General features: G+C 29.6%; 2 protein-coding genes across 4 annotated transcripts; one reads left to right on the top strand and one right to left on the bottom strand.

The window, feature by feature from the left end:
• The first annotated feature begins 532 nt into the window (after positions 1-532).
• On the top strand, positions 533-5090 carry LOC139989698 (uncharacterized). Its single transcript, XM_072008219.1, has 6 exons — positions 533-965; positions 1287-1710; positions 2547-3335; positions 3702-4139; positions 4206-4268; positions 4348-5090. Exons 2-6 carry the CDS (start codon positions 1287-1289, stop codon positions 4770-4772), a joined length of 2139 nt encoding a protein of 712 aa, XP_071864320.1. The 5' UTR covers positions 533-965; the 3' UTR covers positions 4773-5090.
• On the bottom strand, positions 4854-20706 carry LOC139989693 (sialin). Of its 3 annotated transcripts, XM_072008211.1 has the most exons (12): positions 20347-20706; positions 18956-19103; positions 18766-18864; positions 11250-11452; positions 9647-9777; positions 9431-9536; positions 8487-8571; positions 8196-8416; positions 7919-8065; positions 7711-7843; positions 7391-7632; positions 4854-7256 (listed from the first exon to the last, which is right to left on the bottom strand). In XM_072008211.1, the coding sequence occupies exons 3-12, from the start codon at positions 18788-18790 to the stop codon at positions 7029-7031; spliced, it is 1521 nt and encodes a 506-aa protein (XP_071864312.1). In that variant the 5' UTR covers positions 18791-18864; positions 18956-19103; positions 20347-20706; the 3' UTR covers positions 4854-7028. The 3 variants fall into 3 exon arrangements, with proteins under 3 accessions (XP_071864312.1, XP_071864310.1, XP_071864313.1); XM_072008209.1 differs by having other exon boundaries at positions 18766-19103; XM_072008212.1 differs by having other exon boundaries at positions 18766-19103; positions 20427-20706.
• Positions 20707-21416: the final 710 nt, after the last annotated feature.

The raw sequence follows: 21416 nt of genomic DNA, 5'->3' as shown, positions 1-21416 counted from the left end.
CCAAGATCAAAGACCTATCCCATCTATATATGATGTTAATAGAGATTTAATTTTTTTATTTCAAGCAAATGGAATACATTATGCGACAAACCAGCAATAAAATCATTTGTACGATAGTTTGTTGATATCCCTCGCTATTTACGATTTTTCGTTCAATTAAGAATCAGAATAGAAGCGTTGACTGAGAAAATTGAGATTAATTAATTAAACTAAACGAATATCCTCTAGATTACTAAGCTATAGTTTCATCAGATGCAGTTGGGTGATATTTCTTGCTAGTACATCCTAGTTATACTTGTTCTATAATCGGCACTCGCATTCGTAATATTCCGTCTAGCATCCGGCTAATTGTCATAAACAATCATTCAGAAAATTAAGCTTCGGATAAATGTTTTCATTCATTTCCTTGCATAAAAAATGTGTTGCTATTTCCGTATTCAGAGGTAGGATCACAATAGCTATTATTTTATTCTTTGGATAAATCTATCATACCGTTCTGAGCCGAAAAACCTTTATTGCGCTTTCTTACATGAACTAGGGATAAACGCAAAAGAATATCTTAAACCTATCGATTAAATCTATCGATTATATCTAGAACTATGTTCTAGTTACTATTTATTGTAACTAGCGCATATGCATATGGATGGCGAGCGCGAACTCACGTTGTCATTTTCAACAAAATGACTTCCTTTTTCTGTCAAATTAGGTTTTCTATTATCACTGTGTATGTATCTTATACATATTGTATACTATCTCAGGTTGAATATCATTGTTTTTTTTACCTATCACAGGATCTGTATAACCTTTTAATATGCAAAATTCCAATAACAACATTTTCAAATAACTTATTTAACCCTCGGATAGTTTTTATCGGAACTCTGAGATGACATCTCGGACTAATAAGTGTATTTGTTCGTTGACACCAAATTACATTGGAGATAATAGTAATTTAATTTCTTATCAGAGTAAGTACTGCACACTTGTAATACTTATTATTTCACATAATTTTCATAATTCATTTCTTAACTAAGTGTCTAAATTGTCAATAAAATTAACGTAAAATATTCTATTCTGACTACTTTCGACCCAATCGTACTTTTGACAAGAATATGAAACAGTCATTGTTAGTGTGCATAAAAGATTTGTCTTTTTTGTTAACGCGATAGAAAAATCGAGCTATAGAAATTCCCAAACATTCGTAAGATTAAGTACGTAAAGACTTCTACTTTTTTCTTGAAATTTTATCAACTAGATGATCGATGTCTTTTCGTATTCTCATATATTAGATGACTTCGGAAGATGATGCTTGGGCTCAAACTCTTATCACGGTAACTCCGGAAGATGATGCGACGTTAAGGGAAATTTTGGATACAGCGACCGTGTCGTCAACACCGGACAAACACTTAGTCCTTGATCCTGATAATATTGTTTATAGACGATCGTTTACTCACAAACAATTTGTAGATTCTAAAAAAACGAAAGACGAAGAGCCAGGAGAACCAGAAGAATCAGAAGAAGTAGAAGAACCAGAAGAACCAGAAGAACCAAAGGTCCATATTGAAGAGAGGTCGAAAGAGGATGCAGAAAGCCAAACGTATCTACAAGGAATACCAGTTGTGCACATTTCTATCGAATATCGGGACGAAGCCTCGCAAACGATATACATGAGCACGCCATGTCCGCCATTAAAATACTTTAAGGATATTATGAGTATGTCTCACTGCTCTCTATTATTATTCGTTTGACACTTTTTTTCATACCTTGAATACCGTAAAAACAAAAAATTTCAGTATTTAATTTAAAAAGACAAAGACGATCTTTATTTTAATTTTACAGAAAAATTTGTATCTTTGAGTAATTTCTTTTTGCTATTTGAAAAATTACGTCATTATTATCGTGATTAATCTTATCAGATACCGCAAGGTATTCGAAGCAAATGAAATTAATTATCTAAACGAGTTATATCATATTTAGAAAATACGGTTACTAAATTCTTCTCTTCATCAACAGCAAGAAGGTATTGAGGTGCTGTTTAATTTTAATGCAAAACCTAGGTATAGGCTCTTGGTTGCAACTACATAATTTTTCTTATATATTCGGATAAAAAAATAAATTAGAATCGTGTCATTGTTCCATTGAAGCTTAACGATGTACTGGGTGTTTAAATTTTATCGACCCACGTAACTATTTCCTAAACAATACATTATTCGAAAAAATGTTTCGAATAAAACTTACTTTGTTTCGTGGGACGCATCTTGTGCCCCTTCCCAAAACGTTCCACCTAGGCAAATCCGGTAGTCGTCATAAGACGTCTCTCTTGAAATAGAACACGTTTCATTCGATACACTTTGACGTATGGTTTAGCAGATATTTGTATGGGTCAAGTAAAATGGGACACCCTGTATATTTAATTTACTACTCGCGCAAAGTAATTGGAATAATTATGATACTATTCATCACGGGGGGAAATATCTTCATATACGTATTGAACAAAGAGATGAACATTTTCTCAATTGTAACTATTAAGAAACATTTTGTGTATGCAGCGTCAATGAAGGAAGGTCCCATGCCCGAATTAAAGAGAAGCAACGTGGCAGCAACTATTCTTAGCTTCCATCCTGAAACACCGCATGATGTTGTGATGGAACAACTGTCCATGGACGTCACAGATGAAGAACGCGAGGTGTTCGAGTCCAAAGTTAGCGCCGAAGAGGAAACAGAAGTGGAAATTACTGAGATTTTAAATTTTCTACTAGCGCGTGCATTTTGGATAGACGATCCGACGAGTCAAGCACAAGCCGAGACGTCTGATAAAGCGACGCAAACTTATATCAAATATAACAATCGTACGAAAATCTTCGTCATAGATAGTCAAGTACAGACAGGTTTGAGTTGCGAACCGAAACAATCTAACACGATGCTATTAACGGATTATTGGGAAACGAAGAAAATGGTTTCAAGTTACTTAGACGATTGTATTTCCAAAGGAATCGACGTTAGGATCGTAATAGACGATATAATAGATGAAATCGTTGACAAGTGTGCCGGAAGGATTAGATATCCCATGAAAGAACAAATTATACAAACCATAGCTACGTACAAGTTAGACGATGAGAAAGAGGAAGACGTGTTGAGAAAATTGAAACTCGATATGGTAGTGGACCCCCTAGAAGCATCAATTATCGTCATACCTCTGATGGACAATTTGCTGGAAATGACTTGCAACATTGTATCTGAAAATGCCATTCATACGGTTAAAATCATTTTGAAGGGAATTCTTCAGCGAGCAATGATTATTATCGCAAAACTTATGGAACTGCAGAAGCAAGCGCAGCGTTAGTATCAAACTTGGAACGTTTTATTATTAGATTGCAGATTTTTATGAAAATTAATATTTTTGAGAGCGTAATTAAGAAAATAGATAGTTCTATTTTCCTATGCTCTAATACAAACGTAGGTAGACCCCCTAATATTTCTACTTATAGAACATACTGGCAAAGTTTGATCGTTAAAATTTGAAACACCCTCTATAAGGTCGTAAAAAGATATCTTATATTGAAATAAGATAGACACGCTATTATCTGAACATCGATAGGTTTAAATTTAAGATATAAGAATATGCAAAATATTAAAAGCATTTATTTAACTCGATCGTGTACCTCATTGATCGTGATTAATAACGTTTCGATAATACGTTTCAGGTAAGTCGATAGATCAAATATTGGCTACAAGAAAGAAGAAAATTCTTGAGTCGATGACAAAGAAAGAAACGGAAACAATTTCTACGCAAACAAGTATAGCTGCAATTTCGGAAGTCAAGAAAATAAAAAAATCGAAGGAAGTTCTATGTTCTGTCTGTAGAAGGCAATCGATGTGCCAATGGTGTTTGAATGATCAAGAAGTAGAAAGTGTTCCAAAAGAGGAAATTAAGATACTTCGTACACAAGATATATTGCTAGCGTATAAACCCTGTTATATCGTGACTAAAATGACTGAAAAAGATGAAAATCTTCAACCACCTTGCCCTTCAGAAACAAAGCTGAAACCTCGCCTACAACTTCCCCCGATAGGTTCATGCGGAGAATCTCGTCGTACAATCTGTGTATTCTTACAAGGTGACAAAGAGATTAGACCTCAAGGTAAATATTACAATATTTCGTACAAAATATACGTTTATTTGCATTTATATATTTATTATCGTTTAGAATCTGTTAATGAATGGTCTTATGTAACGGACGCTACGATGATGAAAGCATGTTCGATAAAAGGTAAAGCTATCATAATTTTATTTTACTTATTTTTATCTGCCTTCTCAAGACTGACTATATATTACGTTATACTTTGCAGAATCTATGAGTAGCTCAAGTCAGACAATTGTAACTTTGCAAGATCAACCAATCTGCCCGCCTTCTTCCAGCAACCATAGTACATTAACTTCCCAAGCAGCAAACGCCTTACAAATATTAAAAAATACATTTTGTACCCAAGAAAACTATATTACTTCCTCGCAACAGACTTTGAAAAATTATTCGTTTACGAAGAATGAAGACGCGTGTATTAAATCAACTTGCAATGCATGTTTAAGTATAAATAACATAAGTAATAAAATGACCGGACAAAACATCTCTTGCACGCAACAAACTTTTTCAAAGTTACATCTCCCCGATACGAATACTTACATCAACCACACCTCTTCACGCATTCCTATTAAATCACATGGAGACGGTTTAAAAATTATTCCTATACATCTCTCTCAAGACACTCGTACCTGATAATTGCAACAATTAACAAAATAATTACTGCATATTCCTATGATAACAATTAAATGTATATACATACGTTACAATAATTAATACACTTTTAGAACGTTTATTTGACAAAAATAAATGCGCATACACTATTATTAAAGTATCCTCAGGGCAAGCTATGCACATCACAATACAATTATATACATATAATATGATACATTCAGTAATTGCATGATATTGTAACATAAACCTAACATAAAGATAATTATACAAATTACGTATAGCTATATCTTGTATATGATTTTTAAATTAATTATAATGAAATACACACATGTGTAAAAAGATCTATTTCTATAATTTTCAATATCGCACATTGTAGATTATATATAAATTAAATATTATATAAATATATTGCTCGTGCTACGTTTTTTTTGTATAAAGTCAAGTCATATATACTTCTGTATATTGATATTGGGAGTGCCCATGGTGCTAACATATTCATTCTTTTATTTACAGCTGTACATTTTATATTTGTGGTTTTATAAACTATATGTATAGTGTGTGTGTTATAAGCGCTTGGGAACAGTGCTGAATACGAGGCTAAGAAAGTGTATAGAGAGAAGCAGGATCTTGAGAGAGAATCAAGCGGCTTTTCCAACGAAAACAGGAACAAGGGATCATATCTTCGTACTCAACGCGTTGATAAACAATAAACTGAAGAGGAAAAAGATGTGCATAAGATGAGATAAGCATTTATACATAAGAAGAATATACATGTATATAAAAGAACGGTAATGATAGTCAACTCGTAGTAGGGACTAACGGAAGAGTTTTTAACGTCAAGTTTAATCTATTTATAAATGATCGATGGAAGAGAAAACATCGACGAGAAACGGCAAAAGAATAATACTGTTGGTACGATAAAGGCGAGAAGAGTAGAGGAAGAGAAATCAGAGATGTTAAAAGATCTCAATGTTAAGGTCTGCGAATATATCGATGATATACGAAAAAGAGGTACAGGAAGCGGCGGATAGATGGGGAGCACGACCAACCGAATAGGATCAATGTGAATGATATTAAGTTCACAAACATGTAGATATATAAATGGTTTAGGAATAATATATAGTGTACGTGACATAACAAGTTGTACGTTAGTATTAATAAAATTTCATTCATGCAATGCATTCAAAACGCTGGAAGTAGTATTAAGATTATGATACTGTTGTATTCACGATAAGTACATACTATGACTTACATTGAAACTAATTCGATTTGGCACGAAATTAAGAAATGTAGTATTTCTTAAGTTTTAGTAGATAGTCTAGTACGATGTTTGGATATTCTACTAATGTAAAAAATCCAATATTTTTAACTATTTTTGTATTTAAAATGACATCACTTTTGGGATAATTAGGATATAAAATTATTTACTGTACACTCAGGACAGAGAGCTTTGTACTTCTCGCATATCATTAATTCGTTACAATAAGTTAAAGAAGCAATGTTGACACAACGAAGTCAAATAATCGCTAGTTAGTCACTTTTTTTCTAAGGAATTAGCCATGATATGAGAAAAACGAGAATATCTTCTGGCAAAACAATTCGTGAGGAACGCATGGCACCTATCCTTGGAAGCTCCGAATCTTTGACGAATATTTGAACAATTAGCCATTTTCCTTGCTACAAGTGACTGCAAGTACTTAGTTCTTAATATTTTTAACTAATAATTTATCTCAATTTCGGAAGAATCAACTTCTTTAACTAATTACAGTAAAAATTCTTTAAAGGTATTCATATAAATTTATAATGTTCCAGAAAATATTAGCGTCGCTAATATGTTACAAAGATTTGTAATATAAATTGACAATATCATATATAAGTAGATAATGCTATATAAATTTTTCACATAAATATATATGCATATGAATCACATTAAATCGTATAGTTTTAATACGCTTATTGTTAAGATTTATATTATAAGCATTTATTTGGTCATGTATGCATACTTTCAATGTATTATTAGAGCATTGAAGGAATAATCGAGTATTTTACAAAAAGTTGGTAATAATACAATAAAAAATGATTAAAAGAGAGATCAACAAATTGACAAGCAAATGACAGCGTATTGATTACTAATAATTGCTGACCTATCCTTTTCAGAAAACGTAATATTCATACTGCTTATGAAATGATCAGATATATTAATGCAGTTCATGTTGTATTAAATAAATTAATAAAAATGAATATAGTATTATCTTCTTTAAAGATACAATTTTTTAATTATAATGATGCTTTATATTCATTGTCTTCTTCTTCTTCCATACGTGATTCTTTAGTCGGTATTTCAGTCATTCGTGTTTCTTCATCAGGAATCGACGGTACTTTCTGTTGACTTAAATCATTCCATGGTTGAATTTCTGCTGAACCAAATAACCAAAAGAGTATTGTTGCAGATGTAAAAACTGCTGATGAAATCCAGAACATAACACGCCATTCTTCTACTCCATTCTATTAAAAAGAAATAGTAAATAAGAATTTTATTTAGAATTTAGATTTAAATTTAGAAATTTTCTTAACTGTTCAAATATAACTTGTTCGACTATAACGAAGTATTAAAAATTTTATACTTGATTTATCCATACCCTTTCATTTGTTAAAACGCCAATAACTGGTGGAATAATAAATCCAGCAAAACTGCCGAAAGTATTCATAATACCATACAAAGAACCAGCAAAATTCGGTGCAAGATCTTGATGATTTTGTAAACTGGTCTGGCATGCAGCTCCATTAAAAGTTAGTGCTACTATTAACATAACGATTGCAGTTATTGCATCACAACCAACGTACGTCATTATAATCAAAGCAACCGCAGGACCCATATGTGCTATTAAACAAGACATTTTATTTATTTATCGTTATTATATAAAATTTATCAAAGCAATTTCCATCTAAATTTACTTACAGAAAATCATAAATATTTTTCTAATCCATTTTAAAGTAAGAATATTTTTCCTTCGAACATAATCACCAGCTGCAGCAAACAATACACCAGCGCCAAGTCTTGCTATATAAGGTAATCCTGTAATTGATCCTCCCTAGATATAATTAAATTAACTTTAGTTCAAGTTATACAAAATCATTTTAAACAATACATAAACAAGACAATATACCGATTTCATATTAAAACCAAGAACTTCCAATGTATACTTTGGCCCGTTTGTAGCGATGAAGTATATACCCCACATGTTTGCAAAATGAGCCCATAACAGAACTATGAACGGTACTGATGTAGCAACAGCTCTCACTGGTAATTTTATCTATGGTTCGACATTAATATTTAATTACATATATATAATTAAATATATATATCATTAATATTGTATAGAAAAAAAAAATATAATAACCGAATATAATAACTTAATTTAAAAATTTTTAATTTATACTTACTTTCTGTTTAGAGACAGAAGTACCTATTTGTTCTTTGATGTGAGCTTTTTCACTTTCTGTGATATTTGGATGAAGATCAGGGGTATCATATATAAGAAACACCCATAAAGCATAAAAAATCAATATAAGAACACTCGTAACATAATATGCAGCTTTCCAACCAAAAGCACTAATTATTTGGCCACATAATGTAAACGTGACTACAGTTCCAAAAGGTCCACCTAAAAAACGATATCTCGTATTATATTATGTTGAATTTATTACTTTTGTATTTAATTTTTATGTAAATACCTTGCATCGTCCATACAAATATACCCTTCTCGCTAGGAGGAACCCATCTTGCAATCATTGCATGAAGAGCAGGATAAACAGCTGCCTATGAATTTAGTTTAATAGTAAAAATTTACCTTCATTACATTATTGCACGTGATTAATAATAATAAACACACAATGAAATCCTTTATGATCAGCTGAATATACAAAGGATTTATCACCTAAAATATCTTTGCTACAATTAAAATTTCATAAAAAATGTTTTCTACAAAAGTTCCATAGTTTTATAGAAACCAGTGTATATTAAACGGAGCTCTAATCGGTTAGTAGAGTTAATAAGATTTAAACTCTGTTTTTTTTAGATAGAAAACTGTCTAGATTGCCTATCTAATAATAGCCAGTCTTCAGTCGTCAAAGCTCGTATGAACAAAATTTTCTGTCTAGTTTAAATTTCTAAATTATTGATATATTCGTTACTCATACAACACAAAGCCGTTTTATTTAAGTAATATTTTGGTAGCGAATAGGCGTTCACATGACGTCGATAATCGTACTGTTTTGTATTGTAGCAGACTTTTCAAAGATATAACTCGACGCCTTAAAAGCGTCTTTAAGATGTCCAAGTCAAGCGTTCAAGAATTGAATATTACATATTTCTTATTCATATTCTTATACGTTCAATGTTAAAATGTATTTATAAAGAAATATGTATATTTTGTAGCATTCGAATACTATCTATGTTGAATTTTATAAATAAAACTACATATTCAACATTTGTGGGGAGGCTTTTTATGAAATGTTAAATAGAGCAGGAATATTTCAGGTGATAAAGTATAGATGAAATATCTTCGTAATAAAAATTTTACGTACGCTTCTATAAAACTATCTTATTTAGTAATAAATTTAATGAAAATGAAAAAACAGTAATTTATAAATGATAAATAATTTAGTGAGTGACTTACTCCAAAGAAGCCCATCAAAAAACGAAGTGCAAACACTAAACCATAATGTATACCAGAAGCCCAAGGCATCAAAAGGTTTAGTACTGCAGGTATTAGCGTTGCAAATCTATATTAAAAGGTCACACAAGAAATAAAAGAATTATAAAATCTAATGCGAAATAATAAAGTATACATACATATATCGTAAATGTACATATAATTGGGAACTATACTTACGCTACTACTTTCGAACCTCCATATCTTTCAGCTAAAAGACCAGCAGGTACACTTGCTGGGATAACTCCGTAAAAATAGCCAGAAAGTAAAAGACCTTGTATATGCTGATTCCACTCAAATCGTTCACCATACTGTAAGATGAAAATATGGTATTGATCTAATGGATAGGAAATAACAAACAATTTAATGAAATTACCGTTATATTCTTATTTTACAAAATTTTGATTAGTAGTTAGCAATTCTAAACAAAAGTATTACACAAAACAAGAATAAAAATTTCTAAATAAAAATACACATATTAAACGTAATTAATCTTAAAACTAATAGTTTATAACAATAGAAAGAATTTTCCATAGATGCAATCCCTTATGCTTTACACTTTAAACCATTACGCTATCCCTTTTCTAATATCTCTCCTTTTTTACGCATTTTCTACCAGTGTAATTCATTCATTTACATTCAATCAACATTATATGAAAAACAGTTAAGACTAAACATAGTTAATCTCTTTATTTTATCGTTCAACGTTAGATTCTTTTCTTCCTTATTTTATTTTAGCACCCTGTGTCTTAGAATTCGATGATCTTTTGTATTTTTGTTGAACTATGCATAGAAAATTTCATATTTGTGTTCATACCTTTTTGAAAAATTATAACAAAATTCTAATTTGCGTGAAGGCATTTGTGTGTTGACATTTATGTAAAGTGTGGGTACTCTCTAAAACTAAACCTAACTACTTGAATTTCTTTGAAAAATTAGAAGAATTAGTTTATTAAATGATGCGTGAAAAAGATTTTGAAAAGATTGTGGTTGATCGGAATCGCGGAAAAGACGGTAAAGGTCATCTTTTACAACTTTTTTATCTGAGCCTGTAATAAAAATTTAAACAATACGTTTTGTACATTTGTGTCAGTTATATATATATATATATATATATACTAGAAGTTTTATCGGGATCGGCTAACATTACTATGAGCTGCAAACGGTTAAAAATGTTGGAAACGTTGAAAATTTACATCTTTCAATGGTTGTCGCTTGTTTTTGCCTCAAGCGATATTTTTGGCATATATATAGTAACTGTCATAAATCTAGAAAGTTAATTAATTCCTTTGAAAATTGTGCATGTGTAAAATGATTGATTTTCATTCTTTAAATTTTTATAAGATGTCAGCACTTTGATAAAACATAATTAATTGGTTATAAAGATGTTATTGCATATGACTCAAGAAAGCAGTATGTAATAGTAATATTTACCAAACACATCCATAAAAAAAAAGAAAATGTATCTAATTGTTTGTGTAAACAAAATAACCGCTAACGGGTGCATAGATAAGATTAAATTTCCCATGCTTTTAATGTTGATAACAACAAGAACTGCACAAAGTATATTCAGTAAATTTAAAACGTCTTTAAACTTAGTTTACTTGACAATGAAGCAGAAAAAATGATTTTACTTACATCTAAATCTTTGGTAATAACGTACTATGTATATCACGCGCTTCTCGTATAAAATAATTTGTCATACAATGCACAATATAAAAGCTGTTCTGGTTATGGAATATGCTAAATATTTTGTAGTATGTGTAATTAAAAAAATACTTACGTCTGGAAGTACAGTAGGTTTATAAGTACTATTGCTGCTATTAATGGCGATGGGAGCAGAACATGCTGGACCACTTGCTCCGCTTTTACTAGTTGCATTTACCATAGCAACAATGGTAATGGACAAATTTGTACGAATCATGTATGAAAACATACAAGCTAAGAACATCATCGCACCTAAAATTGCTCTCCTCGGTATTCTGTCTGAAATATATGTACATATGTATATTTTGTTTGATCAAAACGTCAGAGTTAGAAAATTTTATTTACAATTTAAATGTTATGTTTAAGAATCAAACGAACATGGATATTCTAGTTAATATTTAGCAAGTTTTAACATTGCACGAGCTATAATGGAATTTCTATTCAGCCTGCTTAGTATTTTAAATGTATAATAATAAGATATCTATGTTATTATCGATTGGTGCGCAATCGAGATATACAGAATGATAACTCGATATGTTCCATATAACCTTAAATATCTCATTTACTATCGATGATAAATAAAACGTCAGAAGAAAACAATGATGGCAGACGTGACATTTTTTAAAGGTCGTTTTTCTTTTACATTTTACGATCATCGATGTTTCTTTTTTTAAATAGGACTATATGTATGCTTTTATCATCACAGCGTTATAGCTGAGATTAAGATCAATCCAGTGACCTATACTACCACGTCTTTGCGTGATCTTGATTCTCAATTCTTGACGTTCAACACGATCTTCGTTTCTTAATGGGAATCTACATATGGGCTCTGGAAAAGTTTGTTTCCAGAAAGTGAAAAGTAGTCTCTCCGTTTTTCATTTGATCGATATGCAGATGTCTATCTGAGCTTAGAAAGAGGTAGTAATTCGTGGAATTGTCATCGGAAAAGGTAAAAGAATATATAAGAAGTTTCTACTCAAAGGGTGGCTGGGCAACGTGTACAATATGCGATTTTTCAATATCATGTAGATAAGAACAGGGACGTCTTCGTCATTCTGGCTCATCAATATCACTGACTGTTTTCTTATAAAGACTTCGTGATTACAGTAGGTGATGTAAGTACGTAAAATATTCGCAGCAATAATTTCAGTAATAATTCATCGTATACGTTATCTTTTCACGCCTAAACGGTCGTTACATTGTCAACAATTTACAAATAAAAAATATTGAAGGAGTTTTTTAATTTCCAAAGCTGTAACGTACTTATATAAAGACGATATACACAAGCTAGTTTAAGAGAAACTGTGAATATTACTACTTTGGTGAATAAAAGGTTTTCCTTCAGTAAGCAACGCAAGAGGTTCATCAGTTTCTTAGTAATACACACCGCAAACATGACGAGAGTCACGTAGTTCTTTGAAGTATTATATAAAAACAAGGATAAAATCTGATGCGAAATCAAAGAGACGCTAGAATGGAATTACATACTTATGTGCAAACAAACTTGATATTAATGAGGAAAGTAGCCGGGGAATGAAACTTTTGCAAACTTTGTGAAATACCGAGATGTCAACAAGATGAAATAAAAAAAATTTCGAAATGAATTCAGTTCGTAGTTAAGGAGTTGGTCAGAGGTTATAAAATACACAGATAAATTCGGCACGAATTGGAAAAGTGCCAAGAAGGTTAGAAACATACGAATATAAAAACCAGGCAGCTATAAGAATCGGACGAACTTGATTCAACAATCAGGTTATGGGGTCGTGGACGAACCTCGCGTAAAATCACCTTCGGTAATTTGCGAAGGAACTTGATGCGGAATCAAAGCGTATCGCAAGGATAGTTAGGTTCCATAATTCTAAGAAGTTTTTCAGCAGTATTCTACTAACGCGATAAATTTCTTCTGTAGCGCGCGTTCTTTAAGGTCGTAGTTGAGTCATATCTCTGTTTCTAATTGCCATTCAATTGATTGGTGTCAAGCTCCCATCATTGCTCGAGGTATAAACAAGAGCGATTTTTAAAGCGACAAGAAAATATTGTTCGCATGTAGCAAGATAGTACAAGAGGAAACTGTCATCAGAAGATAAGAGATTAATCCTATCAACAAATTCCAGTCATAATAAGAAATAAATTATCGAACAAGCTGAGGTTTCGAATCCTATTCCATTTCTTATACGCATTTGTAGCTTCCAATATTTTTTTTATAGTGCGCGACATCTAAAAAAGCAAGAAGATAAAAATGAATATCGAAGATCAAATATTCGAACGAGATTTCTTGCAAGTCTTCTTCTATCTCTTATAGAAGTTTGGAAGTATTTTAACAAACAGAATCAAATTTTAAATATGTAGTATTTACGTACAATACACGACAAATATAAATATGCACATGCTAAATTTCCAGAGAAAAGAAGAAGTAACTGCATCAAAAGAAAAAATGCTGGATTTTGGGAAACATATTATACGAGAATACTTAAAATACTATAATCTGGTAAACCTTCGGTAATCAATAATCTGTTTATATAAAAATATATATATATATAAAATACTATATAAGTGCATATTATGGAAGTAGGGAAAGTTTCTGCATAAAAGGAAATATGTACTTATAGATGGAAGGAAATAGGAAATTGCCACGGTTTCTTGCAATTCATCGAGTTAATTTCATCGCGATTAAAGCAAGTAATTAAATCATCTATTTCGAGTGGAACACCATGTGTAATGATATTAATAACTTCCATGTACATGTACGAAGTATTTCGCTCATCCTTGTTCGCTTACATACTTTCGCTATTTTGGCAACACGAAGGAGCGTTACGAAGAATAAATTATTTGGTTTTATATAAGATGTATTGCAAACAAAAAAGTTGACATTCAGTTCAACATCATTCCTTTTCGTAATTAGTTATCACTGAGATCCAAATTAATTATAACACATTTACTTTCATGTCTAATTGTAATAAAGAAGAAATGAATGGTATTCGTAATATAGTATACATAATTGTGTAAATATATCTATTTTAGAAGGTGGTGAAAAGATTAAGTTTGTGATTACATCTTCATAACATGAAAAAGCGTACAAAGAAAATTTCAATGTATATGCCTCATATTAAATTTGATATTTATTGTTAGTATGAAATAGTTATTTGTTTATTGTTCAAAGATACGTGGAAATTAATAATAATCGTACATCTCTTAAATTACATATTTTTATACCGACATAAACTTCAAAACTACTTTTTCATCGTATAAAACGATTCTCGTTGTCTAAGATCATTTGAAGGCTGATATACTAATGATGCGCCGGTGATCATGAAAATGACTTATGTTATTTATTTTTCGTTTCGAGATATTTAAAGCGTTCCGTTCGAAGCATGAACTGAATTCTACTTAACCACGCAACAATCAGCTCGATCCAATGGTTAAATATCTATTACCTTGCAAAGATGATTTTAGATTATTGTAATCTAAATAGGCCACTTTCAGAATCACCGGTACATACCTAATATAGGTTTTGTTTTCTTTATAAATGATAATAATATGACAATAAAGTAACATTATTGTTAACGCATTTCGATAATTGTACAAATTTGAAAAGGATAACCTTGGAGGTAAAAATGTTCCATCGCGATATTCTTCAAGTAAAATCAAACAACTTCTTCCTGTAGATGTTCTTATGCTGCCAGAAATAACGAAAATGCGAAGGTCAACAACAATAATAAATATCGGATGAAACATAAATATCAATTTCTTTACTACGTAAAAAGATACCGGTATGTTATAGCATTTGATAAAAATCTTAAGTTACGTATGTATATATTTATGTATATATATCCAATAATACACAATGATTATTTTTAAAGTACGTTTTCCATGTCTATGCACAGGTTGTCTAAGTATATATCTATAAGCCTAAGTAAATACCTATAGCGTTGATTCTAGACGTTAAAACGATGAAAAAAATCATATAAATGAATTAAAGCTGCCATAGGTCAATAAATCAACCGACGAATCTTTCTTTCTTGTTTGAAACGCAAAGAATGAGTGAAGTAGAAAGAAAAGTCCGTCAGCTGAGTCATTGATCTACGCGATTGTCAGTATATGTACGTATCTCTAACGTAAAACTAAATTGTTTATGACTTGAAAAATAATATTTATATGCACGAATATTCATTATCTTCGTGTCTAGAATCGATCTTATAACTAATTTCCACGTACTTTAGGACACCCTATACATTGTGAAATTGTTAAAACATAACAGATACGGTTATCGATACTGTATTATCGATAGCATATTATAGCATATATAGCATTATCGATAGCAGGTTATAGCAATTATCGATACATAACGTTGCTCATTGACGACAACCGTATTTGTATGATTCATAGTTTAGATAAATTCTCAACTAGTCATTTACATATTTTATTTAACATTATTTATAAATAATGTAATAAAAGCATCAGAACGAATTTCAAAATATAGTAATAGTAACTTAAATAACAATAACATATATGTTTTAATTTACTAACAGTATTAAGATATGTTATCAAAATTAATGTTCCAAGTATGTGTACATGATTACTTATCTATGTATATAACTGCCTTTATTTTTTTTTTCTTATCTTTATAGTTTGGCTTTATTTTCATAGATACATTCAAAAATGTCGTCAATACTATATGTATCTATGCCTATCGTAAATGTAAAAATGTAAATTTCGATTAGGTTTGGTTAAGTTTGAGTACAATTCATACAAAATTTCGTATTATATCATCGTTAACAGAAATTGGAAATATTTTAGCCACGATAGGAAGATCTGCAGTTACATATTGGATTATCAAAGTATGAGGTTATGTATAGAGTTGTTTACGAGTACATATATCGTAGAATATTTGCTTTCTTTGCATTAAACACGTTCTATATTTTGGATGTATGCATTAGTGTCCGTGCTAACGTAATTTATTCTGTGATCGACTGAGTTCTTTATTTAAATTATTATAAAATTTCCAACAATAGGAAATTCTATTATTTATCGCGTGGTATTACGTTTGATCCGTTTGCGAATGGCTTGAAGCAAAGTTATAGACGTTCTATTAAGAAATGACTCAACCACAATGACTTAAATGTTCGATACTGGTTCGACTAAAAATTTATGCTCCCATAATAACTCGTCTTATGTTATATTTTCGCTTTTCTAAACCTGACACAAACCTAACCCAAATCTACCTCCAACATATCCCAAACATATCTCAATTCTATTTGAAATCTCACAAGTATGATGTATGTTATTCAAAATATATCCTTGCATACGTGTACATATTTGTGAAATTAAAATTGAATGACGTACAGATATATAATCCTAATGACATATCTCAGGATGATATCGATGAGGATTTTTTTTTTTTTTAGATAATTATCCAATCTATAAATTAGTAACGCTTAGATTTAAATTATATCAAGACAACAACTATCGCAATTATTTTCAATTTCACAATGGCGAAACTAATTTAAGAAGTAAAAAAATTAATTTGCTTAATTAGATTATTAACATGTTAATTGTTATAGCACTTCTGATACTTTCAAGAACAAAGTTTTTCTTAAATAATTTAATTTATAAAATTTATAAGTACACATATCAATAGCATTAAAAATACATGAGTTGAAAGGTAAAGACAATATTTGTGAATAAGTCCCATGTATAAAAGGATATTATTGATTTGCAATAAAACTATAACTCTGCACATAGAAAATAATGGACAATGCATTATTTGCGATACGTGTCACGCTATTAACGTTTAACTTCCAGTTCGGCTGGTATGTATTACCACCGCAACACACAAATTAACGGCTCGAAAAGTAACTAAACAACAATGTAAATTCTGATAAATTTGTAGAGATTAAAGACATTTAAATAGTTATGGCTATAAGTTGATTGTTGTCGATCAGTTTATGTTCCACTCTGCGTTTGAAAGAAATGTTATATATGCATATATGTATAACTAAAATACGTGCGTGCTTTAATTTCTTGTAATATTTGTATTTGAGGCATATGTTTACAAAAGGTCTCATCATATCATATCACAATATACAGTTTGTATAGAAAAAAATATACCTAAGAATAACACCGGTATTTATAACAGATGAAAATTTCATTTAATAAAATACAAAATACGATCAGCTTCTCTGTATAAGAATAATGTTATCATCAACACTTGTTTCATTCTCTGGACGGTAACAAATACATATTGTGCACATTGAATTCACTAAAATAGTATCTATTGCATAACATAATTGTTATATAATTATGTACGTACGTATGTTTCTATATTGTTACAAATTAACCGACTGTAACAATCAATGTACGATAAATTTATGGTTAATAATTTATTTTGGTACAGAAATATCATATTTTCTTATATGAACTTATATATTCTTATTTGAACAGGAGAAAGAATTTAAGAACTTTGTTTGAAACTAAGTGAAATAATCAAAGAAAAAAAAATAATTATCATTATTAATTTAATTAATTAAGATTAATAAAAAGCCAGTACTTTCATTCTCGAAAAAGTGTAATTTCGTACGTCAAAATTTAATTTTTCCTAAAAGTGCCTTTAGCACGGCATATGCTTTTACATGTCAGTGTAAGAGTTAAGAAATTCATTTTCTAACAATACTACTTACATAGTTAATTATTATTTAATAACATTCTTTTCAGTGTTTATTTTACAGTCTAATTATTATTCTATGAATTGTATTTTCACATTATGTTATATGCACAAAGAAGAAGCAAGATATAATAATAATGACCCTTTTCAAACACAAACAAAAAGTTTATATATACGTATATATAATATTTGGTTATATACAGGGTGTTCATGTTCACGCTACTAGTTCCCAGCGTTCTTCTATAAATATGGGAAACAATGCAACAGGGAAAGAATGAATGAATCAAAGTGAATTACATATTCGCGATAATATATCTGTCACAAGTGTAAAAATGCATATGCATTTCACAGTAACATAAGCGAACTAGTTTCAAGGATATTTTAAGTTTAATTTCAATTTTGTAGAATTTATCACATGTAGGACAAAGAAAACATAAATAGGAAAGTACTGCGTTACCTCTTTCCTTATTTTTCATGATACTCTACAAAAGTTAGAATAATTAATTAATTAAAGTTAAAATATATTGCTATAATACTATTTTAAACTAACCAGTTTTCGACCATGTTACACCAATAATTTTTTTCGTAGAATGTTGAGAGGATTCAGTGTATGCAAAAAAATATATGTAGTTTACTTTGAATGGTTTATCTTTTTCTTTTCGTTTTTTCCTCATACTTATCGTTTATCGCTGCGAACTAATAACGTGAGCACCCTGTATATAAACTTTATGTAATATGTATATATACATATATAATTAATTATTTATTATGTAAATACGAAAATAAATTGATTAATCCTATTGAAAAATCAATGAAAAATTAAATCGGGAAGGGAATAACAAGAAATACGAATAAACATTTGCAATGTACAAGACTGTGAAATTTTAAGATTTTTAGACTTTTAAGAATTTTAAGATTGCAAAATACTTACCATTGACCTTCCGGAATAGACCCATTTTGTTTGTAGAATTGGTCACTAATATATGAACGACAACTCGATGTTTTTAGTTGTTTAAATTATAAACCGTATCTATATTTGAAATTGACGGTTATTAATAATGCTTTTAATCGCTATCAATAACAATTTTGTAATAACAAGCAAGAAATTTTCGCGTCGTTACTCTGGAGGATATCATCAGGATTTAATCAACTTTATAAACTGTTGGTTCACTTGTATTACATCATGTTCACGCAAATGTCAGATATTAGTAACAACGATTCTTTTTACTCTTCTTCTGGACTTCGAAATCATAAGTTTTCACGGAGATGCTGAAAAAAAAAACACCACTATCGCTATATCTGAATTCTATATTTAATCATAATAGAATTACTCAGAGTTATGTAATATCACATATTATATGTAGAGAAACTAATATTGAGAACAACACAGAGACTATTTAAAAATATGCCGCCAAATACGTATGTATGTAATCTGATTAGTAAGATTGATACGAAGATAATCTACAATGTACATTCACATTTTATGTTATTGATAAAGTTAATACCACTTAAATTCAGTGAATTATATGATATTAATGTTGTAATTGTCATATTATATATATATATAATATATATATATATATATATACATTTACATTAAATGTGTACTTTCAAGCATTTGATGAAGTTATTTAACTAAATATATAAGAAACTGAAATATTTATTAGAAATTCATCAGATACTATAATAGATTATATTATTGTATTATTTTCTACTGATCCTTTAAATGTAAGAATATTACATTTTAATTAAAAAAGAAAGCTATAAATAATACACGAAAATAAAAATTAATAGCTTTAAAAGCTGAAATTAAAAACCAATTAAACTAACATATGACATTATTGTAACTCAATTTTAAACGAGATCTTATGAAATTACAAATTTATAGAAATTTTATTATTTTATGTCACGTGAGATTAACCAGTTAGTTGAATTGGAATTCAAATTTTTTAATCTTACAAATTATTATTTTCTACTATGTATTTTCCAATTTTTTTTCTTAACTAATCTATCTTTATATTTTTATTTCGCACGATGTCACATAGTGCATCAGTCTAATAATTAAGAAGGGCAGCATACGATTATCCGAATAAATATATATATATTATTCTGTTCGCATATTGTTCTGTTTCTGTATTGCATCATATTTTATGTACTTTGTTTGAATAGGATTATAGGATTGTATGTACATTGTAGATATATTACATATTCCAAAAACATTGAATAATGTACGGATGGTGCAATAAATATAATTATAATTACAATATGCTAATAATTAAAAAATCTGTTAAATATTTCGAATTTTAAAACAAGTCAATATTATATGTTGATTAATTGATAAAAGTATAATTTTGTGTAAGTATTGAATTATAATTAAAGTAGAATATAACTTTTAGCATTCTAGTACATTAAAATACATTTAAAAATTCATATTTTCATTCAATATATTCAAATAATAATAAAACTCGAATAAATATTAACATTAAATAACAAAATAAATAATTGTACTTACAACTAGTGTAAATCACGAGTATCATCAACTTACATACAGCACGCGTTTCATTTATTGCATGATGGCACAATGAGACTAACCTATTTCAGTCGTATCTTTTCTAAGATCGTAAAACGCACAATAATATCCCGCCAATTTGTCGATCAATATTCACAAAGCTATGTTACTCTTTGTCAATACGATTTTTCATGTTAAAATAAAAAATTGCTTTCCGTTTAATCTATTCCTATACACACATAATAAACCTTGTATAAAGAATTGTAATATTTATTTTACTAATATTGTTAAATCACAATAAAACGCAACACTACACGCCGATCAAAGGAACTGTTACACATACGCCATGGCAAACGTGACTACGTGACTGAAAGACAGTCAGTCACTCCCGTCGTCGTCACTAATTCTTACTGAACGGCGAGGCGCTACCTTTTTTTAGTCCCCAATTCGCGCTTCTTTTCTCCTACCACAATCACCTGTTGAATGTGTGTGTATGTATACTGCATTCTCTGCATAGATGAATGAATTACATATAATGGATAAGGATAACCATTTCCTGACTGAAATTTCACACTATTATCCTTCTATTTGTACGTATGAAATAACTTTAGTTAATATTAACATAGATATTATTTTCATAAAATTATAAAATAAAATGTATAGAATTAATATCAACTATTTTAATACGATATGTAAGAAATATCTGGTAATATCTACATATTTATTTTGGAATATTATTTTTATCAATTATAGGTAACCACAACAAGCCTTGTTTGCACTTGCAAGAAATAAGTAAACGAAATTCTACAAATTTTTTAAATATAATTTGTGAGAAATTTAATTGAGTATGTGCATATTTAGTATATCTGTGTAACACAATTATTATTAAATATAAAGTATTATGGAAAAAGAAACTACTTTTAAAATTACAGAAAGTTAAATAAAAATGAATAAATCAATTTAAGAAAATAATTTATTAGGCGTTAATAACTCGCTTTTAATTTTTCCATATTTATGAATATTTTATAATTAGTTAAATCAACTTTTATATATACATATGTCAGCGTAGTTCA

This window comes from Bombus fervidus, chromosome 8 (genome assembly GCF_041682495.2).
Source record: "Bombus fervidus isolate BK054 chromosome 8, iyBomFerv1, whole genome shotgun sequence".
NCBI lineage: Eukaryota > Metazoa > Arthropoda > Insecta > Hymenoptera > Apidae > Bombus > Bombus fervidus.
The sequence above is the reverse complement of the archived record's forward strand: the minus strand, read 5'-3'. Positions and strand labels throughout refer to the sequence as shown.

Coding starts and splice junctions, on each gene's coding strand:
- LOC139989693 (XM_072008209.1), bottom strand. CDS start 18,790: ATGGGTCTATTCCGGAAGGTCAATG. Junction 8,572..9,430: donor TTTTGATGGGCTTCTTTGGA/GTAAGTCACTCA, acceptor CTAAATTCATAG/GCAGCTGTTTATCCTGCTCT. Junction 7,633..7,710: donor AAAAATATTTATGATTTTCT/GTAAGTAAATTT, acceptor CTTGTTTAATAG/CACATATGGGTCCTGCGGTT.
- LOC139989698 (XM_072008219.1), top strand. CDS start 1,287: ATGACTTCGGAAGATGATGCTTGGGCTCAAACTCTTATCACGGTAACT. Junction 3,336..3,701: donor ACTGCAGAAGCAAGCGCAGC/GTTAGTATCAAA, acceptor AATACGTTTCAG/GTAAGTCGATAGATCAAATA. Junction 4,140..4,205: donor CAAAGAGATTAGACCTCAAG/GTAAATATTACA, acceptor ATTATCGTTTAG/AATCTGTTAATGAATGGTCT.